This window comes from Thrips palmi, unplaced genomic scaffold, assembly GCF_012932325.1.
Source record: "Thrips palmi isolate BJ-2018 unplaced genomic scaffold, TpBJ-2018v1 HiC_scaffold_10, whole genome shotgun sequence".
NCBI lineage: Eukaryota > Metazoa > Arthropoda > Insecta > Thysanoptera > Thripidae > Thrips > Thrips palmi.
The window spans coordinates 14,380,608-14,401,306 of record NW_023144621.1 but is presented as its reverse complement, the minus strand read 5'-3'; the positions used below and the strand labels follow the sequence as shown (position 1 = coordinate 14,401,306).

General features: G+C 54.4%; 1 protein-coding gene across 1 annotated transcript; it reads left to right on the top strand.

Annotated features, from left to right (window-relative positions):
• The first annotated feature begins 15,167 nt into the window (after positions 1–15,167).
• Positions 15,168–16,363, top strand: LOC117653236. Its single transcript, XM_034398768.1, has 2 exons — positions 15,168–15,532; positions 15,626–16,363. The coding sequence occupies exons 1-2, from the start codon at positions 15,261–15,263 to the stop codon at positions 16,230–16,232; spliced, it is 879 nt and encodes a 292-aa protein (XP_034254659.1). The 5' UTR covers positions 15,168–15,260; the 3' UTR covers positions 16,233–16,363.
• The last annotated feature ends 4,336 nt before the right edge of the window (positions 16,364–20,699 follow it).

Below are 20,699 nucleotides of genomic sequence, written 5' to 3'. Positions count from 1 at the left end.
TATGGTAGTACGGGAATCCCTTAACGAATTTTCAAATCCCGTATGATCATACGAGATTTTTAGACCTGGGAAACAGGCGGTGAATAAGTTTGTTGAGCAAGAATTGCCCGCCCTTTTTTCCGCGCGAGCGTCGCACTTGTCTTTTTCCATTATGCTCTGGGAGTTATCCGTGGAGTTCAATGACCCAGGAGCGGCGTCGGCGTCACACAGTGGGCCAGAAGACCGTTGGAGGGGGCTGAAGTCCCGGCCGCGCTTTGAGCTCCAGGGTCGCTTAACAGGTCCCGAACCGAACGTGTGACCCCACCAATGGCTTGCTCTCCTAACGAGGAATTCATTGGTGGGGTCACACGCTCGGTTCGAGTCCTGTTTAGCGACTCTGGAGCTCAAAACGCGTCTGGAGTTTTGGCCGCCTGCACCGGTCTTCTGGCCCACTGTGCGTCGCGCCGTACTGCAGGGAAGCTGAATAGAAGTACTTGTGGAACGGTGCAATTTATTGCCGCGCGTCTGTGTGAAAGTCGTCATGCACGTGTGTGTGTGTGTGTGTGTGTGCGCGTGCGTGTGTGTGTGTGTGTGTGTGTGCGTGTGTGTGCGTGCGTGTATACGGGTGCGAGTGTGGTTCTGTGCCCACCATAATAAACATACCCCGCTTCTGTCTTTTCGTGGCCCCGCGGGTCGGTGTGTCGCGGCAGGCAAAGCGGCCCGAGGAGTACGTGTTGGGCGCGTCGCGGCGGGGCGGGGCCCTTAGATGTGCATCCAGGTGTGGGCAGAATCCCCAGAGGGCCGTAGCGATGCACAATAGAAGGGCGAGCTAGGCCCGTGCATACTATGCAATGCTTTAGTTTATTTACCCACCAAGCCTCGCCGTGACCTCTTCCACCCCACACTCCCGGAGTTCTTCTCTCCAGACTCCAGCTTCTCCAGAATATCCAAACTGCCGCGCGGTTTTCCATAGCGTCCCGTGTTTCGAATCCATGCGGTGCGAGTGGTAAGACACCTGTTCACAGTGAGCCAGGAGAACGGTGGAGGCGGTCAAGACGCGTTTTGGTCTCCAAAGTCGCTGAACAGTACTCGAACAGAATGTGTGACCCCACCAAAGGGTTCCTCGTTCGGAGAGCAGCCCATTGTTGGGGTGACGTATTCGGTTCGAGTACATTTATCGACTCTCAAGCTTTAAGCGCATCTAGAATTTTGGCCGCTTCCACCGGTTTTCTGGCCCACTGTGCGCTCCTGTCCCGCGAGCTGCCTGCACCCCGGGAGTCGCACTCCTTGGTTTGGTGTTCCATTCTTACTTTTTCACTATTTGCTCCGTTTGTCTCCCAGTTTGTTTTCATTCCGGCCGCAATGCTTTTCGGGTTCCGTGACTGGGCATTCGTAATGTGACGGAGTGACGGCCAGCTCGGTCCTCTTTCGTTATTTAATTTTTCTTGCCTCGTCTCACATTTCACTCGCGTCTCTGTCTCTCTCTCTGTCTCTGTCTCTCTGCCTCTCTCTCCCTCTCTCTCCCTCTCTCTGCTCGCCGCACTGCCGCGGGTGATGTAACCAACCAGAAGTGTCCCTCAGCAGATTTCCCAGGCTGAAAATGCAGCACTCGCAGCCAACCTGTTGGAGTGCTGCTGTTCGCAGAACAGAGAGAAAAACGAGTAGTTTACTTGCCTGACGTATCCTGGCGTTTCGTACCAATGGATTGCTGCCCAAAAGAGGAATCCATTGGTGGGATCACACGATCAGTTCGAGTCCTGTTTAGCGACTCTGGAGCTCAAAATGCGTCTGAATTTTGGCCGCCGCCGCCGGTCTTGTGCCCCACTGTGTACTGCCTTCCCGGCGCGCTGCTCGGCTCGACGCGGCCTCCGCCAAGAGCGCGTCAAAACGGCGGCCCTACTTTTCGTATCGCGGATTTCTCATTTCCAGCCGTAAACTTTCACATCCCCGAAGACGCCTAGTGCGCTAGCTTGCGCTGGCGTGCGCTCAGGCGTGTACACGGTAAACATTGTTCGCGTCGGGATTTCGCACCGTGCCGTGCAGGCCTACCAATCCCACCGAAAGGGTAAAGAAAAAGGTGAAAAACAAACTTGTTTTTGCACGGCGGTGCGCACCAAAAAAATGACTTCTTGGATCAAGAAAAAGCAAAAGTTTCTTCTGTGTGTGTTTTTTTTTTTTTGAGAAAATTTTTCTTTTTCAAAACTTTTTTTTCTATGCACAAAAATTTTCCTTGTGTTATGACTTTTTTTTCTTATAAAAACCAAGAAATTTAAAAATCAAGAAACCATTTTTCTGGTTGTGCTCGCTCGGTGTGTCAGACCTACAGCACGTCGCGGGACCGACAGATTTTTCATTTCGGGAGAGTCGCAGGTCACCAGAGCAGGTCAAAGTGGAGCGACAGAGAGGTCGCGCGACCCCACAGTGGACAGTGGACGCACAGTGGACCGGAAGGCCGCTAGAGGCGCCCAAAACTCCAGACGCGTTTTGAGCTCCAGAGTCGCTAAAAATGAGACTCGAACTGGACGTGTGACCCCACCAATGGATTGCTTTCGGAATGAGGAATCCATTGGTGGGGTCACACGTTCTGTTTGGGTCCTTTTAAAGCTACTCTGGAGCTGAAAACGCGTCTAGAGTTTTGGCCGCCTCCAGCGGTCTTTCGGCCCACTGTGCCACGTGGTCCAGGGATTACTATTTGATCTGAGATTCGCTTCCACCTCCCACCTGGTGGTTTCGCTGTCCATAATGGATGTACCCTGCGTACCACGGCCACGGTACATCCTAAAATCCGAGTGAAGTCGAGTCGAGGACTTTGATTTGGCCGCTGGATGGTTTTACTCCCTATACGGATACACGCGGAAACCATAACCAACAACTGTGCAATCAATGCTAATGAAAGAGTCGACAAGGACTAAATATTTTGGGTGAAAGTATACTCTCTATTATCCAAATTTGGGTGTGGGTTATTATATCGCCCAAATTCGGGTCATAAAGGTTTCCTCGCTGATATTTGAAGGATATCCTCTCACGCAAATTTTAGTGATAAATTACAACTTCACCCACAATAAGGTAGTGATCAGCACTCTTCCGTTCTCAGTTTATGCGAACACTTCCCTCTTCCACGATGCTGATTCTCTCTGATCGATTGGAGTGTATTTACTTGTAGCCCTGTACCTGGGGCCCGGGTGGCCTGGGCGCCCCGGAGCTCCGAGACGAGCGCCGATAAAATCTGTTCGCTTTTCCGCTACGAGGCAGTAAAGGGAGGTGTGAAAGTTTATCCCGCTAAGACCGGGGCGGGCTCGGCACCCGGGCGCCGCGCCGAGTTTACAAGCCTGTCACCAATCTGGTTAACTTGTAGTGCGTTGTAGTGTTCACTGCCGCCACGCTTCGCACGTGGGGCCCCACGTGTGTGTCGCCCACAGTGGGCCAGAAGACCGGCGCAGACGGACACAGCTCAAGACGCAAACAAGACTCGCGAACCGAACCTGTGACCCCACCGTGTGATTCCTCGTTCAGAGAGCAATCCATTGGCGGGGTCACACGTTCAGTTCGAGTCCCATTTGGCGACTCTGCACCTCTAGAGGGGTCTAGAACTTTGGCCGCTTCCACCGGTCCCATGGCCCCTCCAGTATCGGATTTTTCCCAGTTGCGAGTCGTTGAATCTTTTCCCCACTTTCCATCATTTCGGGCTGTTTTCCTCTCAAAGAGCTGGCCCCTTTTTCCGACTTCACTGGAAGTCAACCTAACGTAGCATTTTCACGAGCGTTGTTGTGATTGTTATGAAGTCATCAACACACATGTCCATGTTTCGCTGTTATGAAAAATTCAGCAACCAAAATTCGCGTCACTGCTGCCCTTGTCCTTGGTTTGGCGGAATTACCACACCTGAAAGGTTCGTCCGATGCTGGATCCCGGGGTTTGAATACCTGTGGTCTAGGGACGCGTGAACCACTGGCCTTTTTACCTTTTGTGCGTTGGAGAGGATTGCGAGGTAGCAGAACCCCCCACCGGGCTGTTTACGAAATCCATAAATCAAGTTTTATTGGGAAAACTCCCTTACCGACTTGTTATGACAGGTCATGAAAAGTGTCGCTCTGTTTCTTTTCCCAAGACAAAAAATCGTTTTGCAAAACCCTCTTACAGTGGTCCACGGAGTCCCGACGCAGGGCGGCTTCGTCGGAGTCGCGGGTCCTCCGCCCACACGTCCACTGTGCGATGAGAAATTCAGCAGCCATAAATTGCGCGTCGCTGCTGCATGTCTGTGCGCGCGGGTCCACCACACCGTGAAGGGGTCGCCGGAGGTGTGGGGATCGGGATCGATACGGTGTAGGGACGCGTGAACGGACAGCTGGCCTTTTTTCCTTTTTGCTGTGTTCGGAGAGGATTTGCGGGGCAGCAGAACGCACCTTCTCTTTACGGCTCCATAAACGTCAATTTTTATTGGTCGCACTCCGTTGCCGCCTTCTTCCGGTCACCTGCCGTGTCCTCTGTCTCCCCAGACGAAGCCGTACTGCACCAGCATACAGTGGGCCAGGAGACCGACGCAGGCGGCTAAAACTCTTGACGCGTTGTGTTGTGAGCCCCTGAGTTGCTAATTTTGGACACGAACCGAGCGTTTGATTCCACCAATAGATTCCTCGTTCGGAGTGCGATCCATTGTTCGGGTCCCACTTAGCGACTCTGGAGCTCAAAACGCGTCCGGTATTTTGATTTTGACCGCTTCCATCGGTGTTCTGGCCCACTGTGCGGCGGATAGCGAAAGAGAGGGCAAGCAGCTCGTGGACAGGATTTACTTTTAAGTGGGTACCAAGTGCCCGCGGACTCGGGATACCTCCGAATTATCCAGACCCAAACAGCTCTTTGTGTGGCACTGCTTTCGGTCGCGCCAACCCGCCCGATGGCCGACCGGGAACCGGTTCCCTTTCTCAATGGGCAGCCTCCACCGGTAAGCGGGACATTCCCGGAGTTCACAACTATTCACGTGCCCCGCGGAACGCGCGGACCAGGGACTACCTAACAACAAAATTTAAAAATTTATCAGCACTTGAAATTTTAAATCTTACAACTTGAATCATGTTTTAGTTTTCTAAATTTATGAATGTTTTTTTTAATTTTCAAAATTTTCTCCAAGACGGCTATGCGGACCCCCTCATTTTTTTTTTGTTTCCTCGCTTTTCGCTGAAGAAGCATGCAGTTGGGGCGCTCAAAGGAAAGCAGGTAGCCCACTTCAAACCGCATCTCTCAGCAAGTGAAGGTCACAGGCTTCCTTTCAGTCTCGCTACCCCTGCTCCTTGAATCCTCGAATCCTGCCCGACAGCCCCCCCCCCCCCCCCCCTCCGCCCGACGCGCGGTTGCCCGACAGGAAGCACCTTCATCTCCTCGTCCATTTGCGCTCCTCTTTATACCTGCCTCTTCGGCTCCCTTCTCTCATTTCCTTCTCCTCCGCCTTTCGCGCCTTCGGCTCCGCCTCCCACATCCGCCACCTCCGCCAGAAATAAAAAGCTGCCGTTATCACAAGGCAGTGCCCTTCCCTGGATGATACAAAGAAAGGGCGTCGTAATCCAATCCAGGCCGCGTGGCCGCGGTGGGTGTCGGCAAGGCGGCCCCGCCGGCCCCGCCGGGCTGCCAGCCCTGCCAGCCCCGCCTGCCCCGCTGAAACACTGTAATTTGTGCGGCTCCCGTATCGCGGCCGGGGTGGGGTGCTTCGCCTCTAACGGCGCACCGTGCCCGCCACAGTGGGCCAGACGACCGGCGCTGGCGGTCAAAATCCTAGACGCCTTTTGAGCTTCAGGTCGCTAAACAGGACTCGAACCGAACGTGTGACCCCACCGATGGATTCTTCGTCCCTAGAGCAGTCGATTGGTGGGGTCACACGTTCGATTCGAGCCCTGTTTAGCGACTCTGGAGCTCAAAACGCGTCTAGAGTTCGACCGCCTCTTGGCCCACTGTGCGCTGCACACCGCGCCACGCCGCTCAGCGCCCCGCGGCCCCAAAAGCCAAAAATAAGGAGGCTGACCAAAAGGAGGCGCGCGAAGGAAAGTCGTCCGTCGGGGGAAGAATGAAGATGATAGAGCGCGGGGGTTTAAGTTGGTTCAAGTGGGCGGACCACGCGGCCAACAGTCGCGTTTCCAGCGGATGACTTTTCATGTTCTTTTGGAAACTTTCAAATCAGTGTTCTTACAAATGTTTTTGATTTTACTTCTGTGACCCACTCTGTGCGTTGAACAGAACTCAATTTGTTTCGGTTTCACGGCGGACGCTCACTCTAAGAAGGTGCGCCAGTCGGACTTTAAACTACTTGTTTCAGTCATGTTGTTAAACGGGTACTTTCTTGGTTGGTACAAGGATATAAAGCAAACTCAGTCATTGCAACGGAACATATTTTTTTGACAGTGCACAGAAACTGAGGTCGACCGCCTCTTTCGGTGCAAGACGGGCGCGACCACTTTTCTTTGTATAGCTCTTTATCGGCGAGTGGTCTCGCCGGGCCGGTCGGGCCTCGGGTCGGGCTGGCCGGACTGGTGCCATTGGTTCGATGACCGCGCGAAGCAGCCGACGGCCTGGCCGGCACCGATATTGTGTAACAACTTGGAAACACTCGAGTGGGCACTGGGGGGAAGGGGGACGCACAGTGGGCCAGAAGACCCGTGTGGAGGCGGTCCAAATCCTGGGCGTGTTTTGAGCTCCAGAGTCGCAATGGGACTCGAATCGAACGTGTGACCCTACGAACGGATTGCTCTCCGAACGAGGAATCCGTTGGTGGGGTCACACGTTCGGTTCGAGTCCTTCTAAGCGACTCTGGAACTCAAAACAGCTAGAGTTTGGCCGCATGTACGGGTCCTCTGGCCCACTGTGAGGCGGGATGCGAATCAGACGAGAGCTTGACCTCGCAGAAAGAGCGACACCACAGCGCCCCTATTTGAAAGTCACCGTTCAACAGCGCTACTCACCTGTTGGCGTTGGGGTCATTATGGCGATCTGCGGCAATACTCGTTTCAGTGGAGACGTTCGCACACGGCGTCTGACTGACGTTGACGTGACGGTCTGCGAGAGTCTGCGATTGGTCGAAGCGGGACTGCACCGGGGACTCGACTGGGCCTTCCGCACCTAGTGAAGTCCACTCAGTAAACAGGAAACAATAAAAAAAGAAAATAACTTTTAAAAAAATTAAAAAAAAGAAAATAATTTTTTTTACAAAGAAAATATTTTTGTTTAAAGAAAGATATAGAAAGAAAACGCATAAAGAAAAACAACGTAAAAGCCATGGGGCGGCACTGTAAACTATTCTTTTGAAAAACCGACCAATGTGACCGGTCGCGGGCCGTCTTGGGCGCCCCTCCCCCTCGTCACACGTGTCCCGGCCACTTTTAGGGTGCCGTGGAGCGTGGCGCGCTGACGCTGGGCGTTCGCGCCATCCCCCTTTTTTTTACGGCCGGAAGTCGGCTGTGACGTCATCGAGAGTAAGTGATAATCCGCGGCGTTTGATTGGGCGACGCTGGCGCGTGGCGGCCCTGGCGGCGTGGGCGGGAAGTGACGGACATCAAAGGGACGCGTCGCCTCAGGCCACCTGCCGGACGATGCAAGTTATTGGCGTTCTTTCATGTAGATTCCACCCTCTCTAAAAAAAACAACAGGAATAAAAGAAATAAAACAAAGAGAAAAGCAAGCGCGCGTTGGCGCGCCTGCGTCAAAGGCACGGAAACGATGGTATTGTCGTCCTGCGGCATTCGTATTGGAGTCGCGGTCGGCGCCGTGGTGCACAGTGGGCCAGAAGACCGGTGGGCGGTCAAAATCCCAGACGCGTTTTGAGCTCCACAGTCGCTGTCTCGAACCGAACGTGTGACCGCAACTATGGATTGCTCTCCAAAGGACGAATCCATTGGTTGGGTCTCACGCTCGGTTCGAGTCCCATTAAGTGACTCCAGAGCTCTAACCGCGTATAGAGTTTTGGCCGCCTCCACCGGTCTTCTGGTCTCGTCTGGTCCACTGTGGGGCACCATATGGTGATGGCCCGCCCCGCTTTCTGAAAAATTAACAGTACTTTGACGATCCTTTTCACTGTGTTATTCATATTTCCGCTCGAGCGAGTGGTAATCGTGGCCTCGGTATGGCGTGTCTCTGCCCACGCGAGACAACTCAAAGTGCCGCTCAGTTGAACTCGAGTGCCGAGGGCATGCCGAGGGCAGGGGGTGGGGGTTGGGCCGGGGGACCTCAGCAGCTCCTCGGTGTCGTGTACCAGCACACCTCTCGACAAACTGCCAGGAAGACGGCATGCGCCAGTGCAGCCAACACGGTCTGCCATTTGATTCATTTTTCAACCTGCCATATCATTTTATTTTTGAAAAAAATAAAAATCGGAATATATTTATGGTGTTTTTGAAGCCACAAAAGTTCTGATTTTGTTTTAATTTTTGTTGTATCTTGAAAGCGTTTTGTTGCTGTGTCGCCCTGACGGTGTACCAGCGCCGGCCCGTTAAATGATTCAGTGGCCGCCGCGTGGCGTGCAAGTTTCATCCCCCCCGTGAATGCGGAAACTTGGGATTGGCGAAGGCGTGTGTCACCCTGGCCAACTTAGCGGAATGTCCACTGCGCGCCGGGGAGCGGGTTCAAGTCTCACTAACGTTAATTTATTTTTAGTTTTTTAGTCTTGTCCTTTAGGTTGGGGATATTTTACGCCAAACGTTTCGTCAATGCTACTTCGCTCATGTGTCTTCTGTCACAGATGGAGTTTGAGCTGGAAGGAGTTTTGAAACACAGCTTTGCAAACTGCTAGAATTTTGCACGGGTATTTTAGACGATTTTGTGCATTCCTGTCATTTGCACAAAACAAAAAGGCATACATTTATACACGTTACGCAGGTTTTAAAACCGTGCAGCGCCGCGCACAAAATTATTAAACGTTTTAGCGTGCCCCTTTGGCAGTGTGCACTGTGCTTGTCTTTGGCAGTGTCCTGCGGCTAGCCCTCTCATCGACGCCGTGGTGCATCGCATTGCATGGGCGACCGCACGACAGAGTACCGCAATGGCTCGGCGGCCGTTAGGGGCCGAATAGGTGCACATATATTACGCGGTGCGACCTCGAGCCGTCCCGGCGGCCCGGCTAAGAGGCATCACCCACCGGCCTCCGGGCTCCGGTCGCCCTTCCCTCCCACCGGGGCAACCTCATGCCGCACCCCTCGCCCGCCAACGCCCCGCACACTGTCCTTTCGCTTCGTGCCCTCGCCTGACCAGCACCTGTCAGCACGGCGGGTTCCTCGCCGAGTGCTACTGCCATTGCTGCTCAAATATTTTATGTAATGGATTCGCCTGACGCATTTTTACACAGAGCGCAGTGGACCAGAAGGCCGATGGAGGTGGCTAAGCTCTAGACGCATTGAGCTCCAGAGTCACAAAACAGGAGCGCATGAGTCCTCCGATGGATTGCTCTCCGAACGAGGAGTTCATTGGTGGGGTCACACGTTTGGTTCGAGTCCCATTTCGCGACTCTGGAGCTCAAAACGCGTCCGGGATTTTCACCACCTCCACCGGTCTTCTGGCCCACTGGGCTACGGGTGAGACTGACCCCTGCTGCTAGCCCCGCGCGATTTCGCGACTCTCTGGGATTGGACGCACTGGATTCCGGTTTCCCCTTCCCACGACGGCGTTCCAGATCTCCCAGAGATTAGCTACGCCCCTGGAATGGGAAATCTGGGCGTGCTTGGCCCTGCTTGGCCGTGCTTGCGTGCACCTGTGGAGTGCCGTGCCGGGCCAGCCTGCAGGCCCGAGGCAGGCCCAAGGGCAGGCCGGCCCGGCTAAGGAGCGGGAGGGGCCGTGGTCATCTGTCTCCATCTGTGCCGCGCGGTGCCGTGCGAGAGAGACGGTAAGACGCACCGGGCGGCCTGCCTTGACTGCGTGGGCTTCAAAAGGCGCACGTCCACCCCATCAGGGTACCCCGCAAAGAAACAAAAATAAAGTAACAAAAGAAATGGACCAAAAAGAACCGCGCGGACACACTGCTGCAGGGATGCGACAACACGACTCACGGCGCGACGGAGGACACACGGACCGACTCATTGAAAGGGTAGAGGACCCCGCGGCGGAAAGGGGGAGGGGGGGTGGGGTGCGCCTCGGGGATCCGATGGGAAACCGTGTCACTGTAGCACTTCGTGTGGGTGCGATCACTCACCCGAAGCCACGTGTGTGTGTGTGTGTGTGTGTGTGTGTGTGTGTGTGTGTGTGTGTGTGTGTGTGTGTGTGTGTGTGTGTGTGTGTGTGAAGGGGAGGGGTTGTAACATCGCCCCGTTCTGTGGCCTTGTCATAGGGCCGGCCCGCGGGGACAAGTCGGACAGGAGGTGAGGATAGGGGGAGGTAACGCGTCGCCTTACTTTCGGCACTGCTCCTCGGGGCTGCGCGCCACCTGTCTGTCTGTCTGTCCGTCCGTCCGTCCGTCCGTCCGTCTGTCCTCCCGTTTGTGTGGGTCAGCCCCTGAGGGCACATTAGCGCCACGCTTTCGGTTTTGTTGCGTCTGCAGGCCGAACCTTCGGTCGCTCCGTCGGACGGTCCACGAGTGAGACAGAGGGCGCCAGTCGGATATCCACCGATGTCGCGGTGCCAAAGGGCAGAGGCCGGTGCACGGTGGGCTAGGGGACCGGCGCAGGCGGCCAAAGACGCGTTTGGAGCCCCAGAGTAGCGAAACCGACGGGACTTATCCGAACGTGTGACCCCACTAATGGATTCCGTTCGGAGAGCAATTGGTGCGGCCAAACGGTCAGTTCGAGTCACATCTAGCGACTTCGGAGCTCAAAACACGTCTGTAGAGTTTTTGCCGCCAGCGCCGGTCTTCTGGCCCACTGTGCTGCAGAGGTTGCTCCGAATGGTTGGACCCATAACAACACAAAAAAAAATTTCAACTTTCCAAAAAAAAGTGAAAATTCTTTCAACTTGAATCATTTTAATCGTTACAACTTCAATCGTTTCACCTGCAGCCTGTGCATTTGGCCGCCTTCTCGCATGCCGTTCCTACTAGTGTAGGCCGTCTCAAGCGGTAGCGGTCACGCCGATATCCCGTGGTTTGTACCTGCCCCAGGGAGGGGCTATTTCCGCTCCCCCCCCCCTCTCCCGGCACGCCCCTGACCGAGCCCCTGGTCCCCTGGTTCCTGATCGGCGGTGGGATTGTATCGGAGGGTGGGCCGGCTGCATTAGCACACACACACACACACACACACACACACACGCGGTGGCGTCGCACACGTCACTTCGATATCTCGATACTTGCACAGTCGATATCTCTTTATCGAGACAACTCGGCACCCAACTGCGCCACTTCGCCGACTGCGCGAAACGTGCCGCCACAACACACACGGGGTCTTCCCGCTAGCTTTGCATGGGTCGCTTTCTCCGCTTTTGAAAAAAAAAATGTCGGGAAGAACATATTGTTTTATGATAGGTCACGAGTCTAAAATCACATGCCCCGCAACAATGTGGACAATATTTTAATTTTTAAAAAATCGCCATGCTTTTAAAATTCACCTTGACAGTACTAAGATTTTGTGTTGAAACAGTATCTTTTTCGTTTCTGTAAATAAATACTCGTCCTTGGGATATCGAACCGCCCCGCGCGTCGGATCGGGTCGGTCCCATAAGCGCCCGTGCCGTGCCCTCGGGAATCTTGTCCAGGCCACACCAGCCGGTCGGGACGTGGCGGGGCGGGGCGGGGCGGGGCGGGCGCAGCCAGGGGAGAGGCAGGGTGGGCCCTTTGTAGTCGTGCTTGGCAGGGACCAAGTTTCAGGTGTGCTTTAGCAGCTGGCGGTCGCCGGCAACATGCTGCGCCGCGCGCTGCGCCAGATGAGGGCCCAGATTAGTCCCCGCAGTAACGCCCTGCGTAACGCCCTGCGTAACGCCCTGAATGCCCTGCGTAACGCCCTGCGTAACCTCCTGAATGACCTGCGTAACGCTCTCCTGCAGTAATGCCTTGCGTAACGCTCTCCTGCAGTAACGCCCTGCGTAACCTCCTGAATGCCCTGCGTAACGCTCTCCTGCAGTAACGCCTTGCGTAACGCTCTCCTGCAGTAACGCCCTCCTGGAGTAACGCCCTGCAGTAACGCCCTGCAGTAACGCCCTGCGTAACACTCTCCTGCAGTAACGCCCTCCTGGAGTAACGCCCTGCAGTAACGACCTGCGTGTGCAGCATCACGCACTTCATTCAGTACCCAGAGTCGCCGCACGGAGCACGTGCTGCCTAACCAGTGCTGCCGAACGATTTGCACGGCCGCCTCGGTGAGAGGTCCGCAAATTTGAACATTTTAGCAATTAAACTCGGTTGTAGGCATTTTGTGTAGACAGACATGGCGAGACAAAGGGAAAGTGTACGTGCCACACTGTGAGAAAAAAGTACGGAACATGTCTGGTCTATAATTTGCCTGGACCGTCCGTACTTGCCAACTACGGAACGTTCCGTACTTTTTTTTTTCGCGCCCATTTACATGGGTTCATATGGAGCAAGTACGGAATGTTCCGTACTTTTCTCCGTACCTCCGTACTATATTTTTCTGTACCATTTCCGTACAAAAGAACGAAATGTTTTACAGTGCAGGGTGTGTGTTTTCAACGAACGCGGAGTCCGTATCGGTGCAGACGGCTGGAGCGACTTTGCGGCGGCCTGGCTTGTGTGGAAGTTGCCGGCTGGCCTGGCGGCTGCCCTGCAGCAGGCTCTGGGTTGGCCGGGACTCGCGGGGACGGGCGGAAGCTGGTGTATCGATGCCGCGATTCAATCCCGAGCATATCTGGAGGGAAAGAGTTGGGGCAATTCTGACAAAAGTAAGCGGGGCTGGGCCGGCCGGCCGAGGCATGGCGGCTCGGGGACCCCTGCATCCGTCGGAGTCCCTGGCCCGGGGCTGATCTGGAGCCGGCCGCGGGGGCGGTGCACCCAGCTGTGCTTGTCTCTCTCCCACCGCTGCGGGAATGACCCTTGCGTGCGAGGGAGACAATCGCTGCGTCGTTACTCATGGGTCGCACGTCCCACGCAGGCCTGTCGCTCTGTCTCACTCGCACTGCAGGGGTGCCCCGCAAAGGTGCGAGAGAGACAGAGCGACGAAGTCGACCTTCGGAGTCAGTCTGTTGGGGGCTGCGAGCCCTGGCCGCTTTGCCTGCATGGCCTCAGCAATCAACCCAGCACCTCGCCTTCGTTCTTGGAAACTTTTGCCGATCCTGCATGCTACCACCAGCAATGTTTCCAAAACCCACAATTATTTCGTTATATTTTTTCACTTTTTCTGCTTTTTGAAGAGCATTGCCACATTTTTCTGGCTCATTCATTACCCTCCTATAAACGTAACGGCTCGTTTTAACAAGATGAGTAAAGTCTGTTGTTCAGCACAACCTTTCCTACCCTGTTTTTAAGCTGAGAAGAGAACATAGACGCGGTAAAATCGCAAGCGTGTACCCGTCTGCTCCGGCCCAGGCTGTAATCTGCCACAGCGGGCTGTGGTCTCCACGCAGCCAGACATCCATAAATACAGTGGTCACGAATGATAACGTTGGGATTAATCGAAAGCTGGCAAGCGCACCAGTCATCGAGTCCCTCCCACCGCAGATTGTTTAAAAATAAAACAAAGTACAGAGACATCTCCCTTATTTTGGAGACCTGATGTTAAGGCTGTCCGGTGGTGCTCCCGAGTCAGGACATTGATTGTTATGGCATCAGTCACGCCTGGAGCTTCCTGTTCAAAGAGAGCTTAGAGCAAAGTACGAAAACGCTAGCCCGTGTCGGAAGAATCCAATTGAAACCAAACTCAACTAACCTGTATTTGCTATTTTTGTTGGTTCGAAGAAGGAGAATTTTCAACGGCATCGTTCCTGTTGTGTCCTTTTGATTTAAAATTTAAAAAGTTTTGATTCTTCACTGTACTTCTGCTCTGAAACACTACCCGGGTCCCGACGCCACTGTGGAAAGAGCTTGGTCCGACGTGGCTCATCTTCGCCCCCTAGGTCTCCAGAGGCCCCGCGCGAGGCTAGACACGCCCCACGGCCTAGCCCTGGCGTGGCCCTCGGGGCCACAGGGACCCAACTTGTACTACACGCCGGCTGTGTTTTGCATGGGTGAGGCCCATTGTTCCTTATGACAGTGTAGCAGAGCGTTTCTCCCCGCCGCCGCTCTGCAGCGCCAGCGTCGCCATCCTGGCGTGTGTGCAACAAGGACAGAAGACCGCCTCCACTCGGACACCATCTCTGTTCCCCGGAGGGGCGCGGAGGGGCAGCCGAGAGCTGGACTTGCAAATGCCCTGTCAAAAACCGACAGCATTGCCAGTCGCTCTTCACCTGCGCGGTCAAGATATTTTCAGTGTATGCAGCAAATAGAATGGTCTTGGGCCGAATGTTTTGGAAGCGGTGGGAGCGGCCAAAACTCTAGGCGCGTTTTGAGCTCCCGAGTCGCTGAACAGGACCCGAACCAGACGTGTGACCCTATCAATGGATTCCTCGTTCCGGGAGCAATCCGTAGGTCGGGTCACAGGTTCGGTTCGAGTTCCATTTAGCGACTGTGTAGCTCGAAACGCGCCGTGAATTTTGTCGGCCTGCGACGGGCTCGTGGCCCAGGGTGATGCGTTCGGAAGGGGTACCTCAATCACCACGCCGGCGAGGGGTATCTTCTGGAAGGATATGGGTTCCATCGCGTGGCTTGCTCCGCGTCAGACGAGTGAAGTGAAAAAATTGGAGAAAGGGAAAAGATGGGGGATGGAGTCTGGGAGGGGGGGGGGGGACGCTCGGCTCGGCCACAGGGGCCGGCCAGGGCAGCGCGGAAAGGGACAAGACAGCGACAAATGGCCGGGGACAAGGACAAATAGACACGGTCCAACAGACGGGGATCGGAGTGAGAGGGCAATAAATGGCACTCTCGCACGGATGCTGCGGCAGGATTAGAACAGGGGAAAGGAGTTTGCCGAAGAAAGGTGAAAGGTAAGCCTGGCTGCGTCCCTTTAGGGGCCTGCTCCGACTGCACGGCTCGATCTCCTGGCTCCAAGTGGGGAATACGCTTCATCTGCGTCATCGAAGCACAGACTGTCGCAATGACGTCACTGTCTGGCGACTGCCTTATCTTGAAACCGGCAATGCAACTGCACGCCCTGATAAACAGCCATGCAGTTGCAAGAAACACGCCTGATGAATCCCGCGATACCCTATCTCCAAGATAACACGCTACATTGTATTTTGCCCGCAGTTCCGAGCGATCGGCCAAAGCAGACGAGTCTCCTCACCGACGAGCAGACGCAGCGTTCTTGTCACATTCAAGGGATCTTTTGCCGTTTGAAATGGCAGCTGTGCAAGACGAATCAGATCGCCGGCTTCTTTTTGTGACTGTTAGATGTGACTCCGAGTCCTGCGTTCCTTCGGTCGTTGTTGGTGCCGACACCCGCACGGTACATTTTGTGGCTCCCAAGCCCGGCAAGCTCGCCTTTGCGGTCGCGAACCTCGGCATCTCTCCAGCGTGCTTCTTTACCCTACTCCGCGAGCACAACGGAGTGCTGCATCGCGTTAACGAGAGCCGCCTGCTGCACCTGCATAAGGAAGCAAAGATCACTAGGTGAGCTTAGCATTTTCTTCATTTGCAGTATTAATCAGCAATGTAAAAGAACGCAACTTCCTTTGAATTGAAACAAAATGTTTCTCTTTATAGAGATGCTTCGACGGACGGGGACATGGTGGCACATGCCGGTACGAAAACCTGGTTTACGATGAATCTGGCTCCGGTGGTCAAGAACTCACGAGAATCATCACTCAATCTTAGTCACTGTACTTGGTATGACATAGGAGGTGACACGAATAAGTTTTTTGTTAAGGTAGTCACTCTTACTGGCAAAGCACAGTTTGTTGAAGTAACGAAGTCAACGACAATTGATGAAATGAAACGTATAATAATGGATCTGGAGGGTATCCCTGTTGACCAACAAAGACTTGTAGTAGCTGGAATACAGTGTGAAAATGGCAAGACTGTTTCTGACTACCATATTACTAGAAGCTCCACATTGTTTTTAATTTTGAGGCTTAAAGGTGGAGGGGAGGCCGCCACCACACCTGAAGCTCAATTTCAGGATCTGACAATCAGCATCGATGCAGCCAGCAGTTCCTCGCCGGTCAGCAGAACCCGGATGGCTATGCCACCCAGTCAGGAGATCGCTGTGGCTGCATTGACCCCTGGTGTCGAAGTTGAAAGTGAGCTGAGGCCCGTGTACGAAAAGGGCAGCCTAAGCCTTCGCTTTTGTGTTTCTGTAGAACCCAATTGACTGCAGGACAATCTTTGTCAAATCACTGAACGGAATCTCGCTCGCTTACCAGGGTTGCTCCATAGCAGCGTCTGTTCTCTGTTCGCTCCTGTATTTTGTGGTCAAATACATGCCGATGATATTTTTTCAAATAGTTTTATTCCCTTTTCCTTCAATCCCATTTTGACGTAGTGAGAAGAGCGGAAGTAGGGCCAAACGTCGCCGACCCCTTTATCTACACAATCCACCTTGCTATCTCTGTATCTCTGTTCCGTTGCCTCTTCCTCTATCCCCCGGCCAAGGGCAAGGCGGTGGGTCGGGGCACCGCCTTGGCACCGAGTTTCGCGACCTGCCTCACTGTAGCGCAGCCAGTGGAGCCAGCAGAGCAAGCCCCACCCTCGGCCTCGGCAGCCCTCGGCAGCCCTCGGCAGCCTCCCCCTCCCGGCTTCCTTTCCGTCCGTCCTCACTGTCAGCCTGTGTTATCGAAGCGATCCATTTCGTGATTGCAGGCAGCCAGCCAGGCAGCTGCAGTGCAGCAGGCAGCCTCATTCCTCAACACGATGTTGGCCGTCGCCATTTCCGCGGCCAAGAGTCGCATTTATAGAGTCGCACTGGAAGCGGACTGAGGGAAGTCCTAGACGAGTCACCACCACTCCATCAAAATCATTAATCGACCCTCATCATAATCGACGCCATCCATCATTACTCAATGAAGTTGGCGGGGTAAAAAAGGGGGAAGGGGGATTGACGGGCACAAATTGAGGAGTTACCACTCTTTAAAGTAACGCCTCCTGGCGTCCCCACAACAGCCGCACCCCTCTCTCTCTGTCGATACCGCCGAGGATCGCACCGCGTCGGAATTAATTATCTCTGCCACTTTCGCCGGGGAACTCCGACGAAGGAACTCCGTCGGATTAAACCCCTTCACCTGACCAGGTGCCGGGGACGTCGCCAGCGTCGAGCAGTTTGAAGCCGCGTGCAAGCAGACCGCCGGACTACGGGAGCGCTGCTAGCAGAGCTCGGACCCCAGGCGGACAGGGCCCAGGGATGCCCAGGGCTCTCGGTCCAGGGTGGTGCTGGTTCGCAGCCGAAGATAAATGATTTGAATCCCCTCTGCGCGCTCTGCCGGTGCGAGTCACAAGTACGGGCGGCCCCTCTCGCGTTGCCCTTTTCCCGTCGTCCCCTTTTCCTCTGCTCTTCTCTGCAATTTCCTTTCATTTTCCCCCCTCTTTCCACCCGTTTTCCAGCTCTCTCTCTCTCTGCTTCGTTTGGCTTCAAGCATCTGTGACCTTCACCGCCGTGCTCAGCCATTTTCACCTCCCCTTCAACCGCATCCCTCTTGCGCTTTTTTTCTTTCCCCCCTTTTTTGTTTCGTTTCAGGGCCGTGTGATTTATTTAGAATTTTCCCTTTTTCCGGTTTATTTATTTCCCAGGGAGGTCCGTCTGTGTGGACAGGCGTGCCGGGAAGCCGGTGCAGCGAAGGGAATGAACGACGGAAACGGCTGCAGGAAGTTTGCAAGGTGCCTGGAGCTGTTTGAAGATACCGCACAAATGCGCGCCGGCGGGAAAGGAGAGAGAGAGAGAGAGAGAGAGAGAGAGAGAGAGAGAGAGAGAGAGAGAGAGAGAGAGAGAGAGAGAGAGAGGGAGAGAGAGAGAGAGAAATGGTCGAAATGAGGCTCAGCCAAGGAAGGGGGCGCTGAGAGAGAAGTCTGCAGTGCGTGTTGCACCGAGCGGTCCGCATTAGCCAAAATTATGTAAATATGAAAACAAGTCTTAATTAAGTTCGGTAATGGGCCGCTGCGACGAACACGGCAGAGGGCGTGGTTGTCATGGCGGCCTATAAATTAACAGCTGTCATACGGCAAGTAAATCAAGGTCAAAAGGCTTTTTACAGCGGCGGCAGGTGATTTTCAGTGCACGAGCAGAGCTACGTTTCTTTCCTTTTGGTCATGATTTGCTTTTGCATAGTAGGAATCATGCAGGAATAAAAAGGGCACTATAAAACGCTATCGGGAGTCTCTCGAGAAATTACAAATCGAACTCGTGTTTTTTTGCGGGTAGACCCCGAGGTGACAACCAACAGGTGCGGGCGAAGGAACAAAAAAAACGAAAGCTTTTAAACAGTTTTTATCCACAGAGAGTGGTAGAGACACGACTGCGCCTTTTGGGCGGTCTGTTTGTGTGCAAGGAATCGTGTTGGGGAATACGATTTGGAACGGAATCGACGGTGGGAGGCTTAAACCCGCCTCAGCGCCTCGTGACCCCTCCCCTCCGCCGCTTCTCCACTCAAGTGATGCCCCCCTCCCCTCTCCCCTCACTAAAAGGAAGATTACTCAAAAACCATTCCCGCCCACTCTCCATTTGAAACGCAAAGAGAAAGCTTTCGCTGCCAGTCCAAGGTCTAGCGGTCTGTATCTGCCGCGCCCTGTGGAGCTGGGCGCGCCGAGTGGCAACCCGCGCGAGGACAAGTTTTCTTCGTGAGACGAATTCAAGATGGGCAGTAAAGAAAGCGGATATAGGGCCTGGCTGCCGCTCTACCGTGCCGCGTTTGACGCTACGCGCTTAAAATACTTTCGGCGCAAATTATGCGAAAGTGTCGTCTTCTTTTGTGAGGGTGCGGAGCGCCTTGGCGGTGTGTAGGACAAGGCCGACTCATCTGCCTGAAAACAATGGCGGTAGGCTGCGGCGGCGCAATATTCAGATTCAAATTGGATGTCCTGGATGGCCTGGATAGCACCGTCATGTGGTGGCTGCTGCAGTATGTCTCTGGAACAGAGCCAATGCGGCAAAGCCTGCAAAGCCTGCAAGGCACAGCACCGGCCGAGGGTGCCCGAAGGGAGCCGAAGGGGGCCCAGCCCGAAGGGGGCCCAGCCCGAAGGGGGCTTGGGAGAACCTAAGGTGGGCGAGGGTAACCCCGAAAAATCCAAGGTAGCCGAGGGTAGGAATCCAAGGAGGCGAGGTCAGCCCCGAAAGAACCCAAGGTAGCCCTTGTTGACCCCGAAAGAACCCAAGGTAGCCCTGGTTGACCCCGAAAGAACCCAAGGTAGCCAAGGTTAGCCCGCCGAAAGAACCAAAGGTAGCCGAGGGTAGCCCCGAAACGAACAGAGGGAGCCAAATCCAGGCAAGGGTGACCGTCGTTCCCGAAAGTAACCCAACAGGGAAATGAAAGGCAGTTTTCAAATTGCCTATCTGCTTCGCGAGAAGTTCCTCGTTTTCTTTGAGTCAAAAAGGCACAGGCTAACCCATCCGCACTCCGACCTGCCCCAGCCAGCGCCACGCCCGTGACCCGGGGGCTGAAAAGTGGGACGCGAAATGAAAACAGCGACACACCCGCGGTGTAGTAGTACCCTCCTTTTGTGTGTTCTGTCGTTAGAGGGGGAGGGAGGAGACGGGGGAATCCGTTAGGGGCAAAAAAATAAAAGGGTGTGCAAGGCGGGTCGGGTATTGGTTCAACACTGAAAAGGAGCGGAGCAAGGTGGTGGGGGAGCGTGGGGGTGCGGGATCTGTGCCATGCGGATGACACCCAAACATAACTCATTCCACCTGACAGCGGGATGCGGCGCTGGGCGAGCCATGGGCAAGCCGCGCTATGCTCTCTGTCTCTCTCTCTCTGTCCACCGCAAACACTCACTGCACTGTACGCCCTCTCTCCTTTTTTTGTCGCCTCCCCCACTATCGCGCGGACGCGCGCCGAGATCTTTTTATTATTATTTTCCGCGCGCGCTGCCATATTTCGCCCTGTTTGTCTGTGCATGTGTGTCCTCTCTTAATATCAGCGTGTCGTACTTTCAGCGCGGATTTGCGAGGACACGGCCGCAGCTGTGGTGGAGGGAAGCCCAGAGCGAAGCAGTGCGGAGCAGGGCGAAGCAGGGCGCACTCCGCGAACTGGCGCCAGGGTTTTGGAGGCAATGGGTTTGGACGGGGATTGGTAACTCAGAGGCACCGTTACCCCGCCAACCACGTTCTTTTAGGCACGAAGTAGCCTTACGGCCCTACAAGGATTCGTATGCTCTTCGATGTACCCCTCATGCAAGTGTGGGAATACTCCGAAGTTTTTTTTTCTATGGGATTTTGATGTGACTTTGACGGAACTTTGTACTCTGATTTCACTGCTAGAATCTGGTTGAAAACTTTTTTTTTGCATTTTTAATGAGTCGTTGTTTCTTTTCCTTTTTCAAATGAAAAGACTTCAAAAGTCGTTCTCTAAAACTTGATGGTGGTACATTTGTTCCTGGGAAACTACGACTGGGTGAATTGAAGTGGGTAACTCCACTCGAATGATGGCTGCGCAGAGTACCCGTCGAAGTGGTCATCGAGAGCCCGGCGCACTCTGTTTGCGCCGTGCTTACAGTCGAGTCTACCCGGAATTCACTCCACCGACTTTGCCGCTAATGCCGTGCCGTTTCCTGTTCCAGGTATTGACTCGGGCCTTTTCAACGGCGGCACCCGTAATTACCGACGAGTACTCTGTACCGCCGGACTGCATCA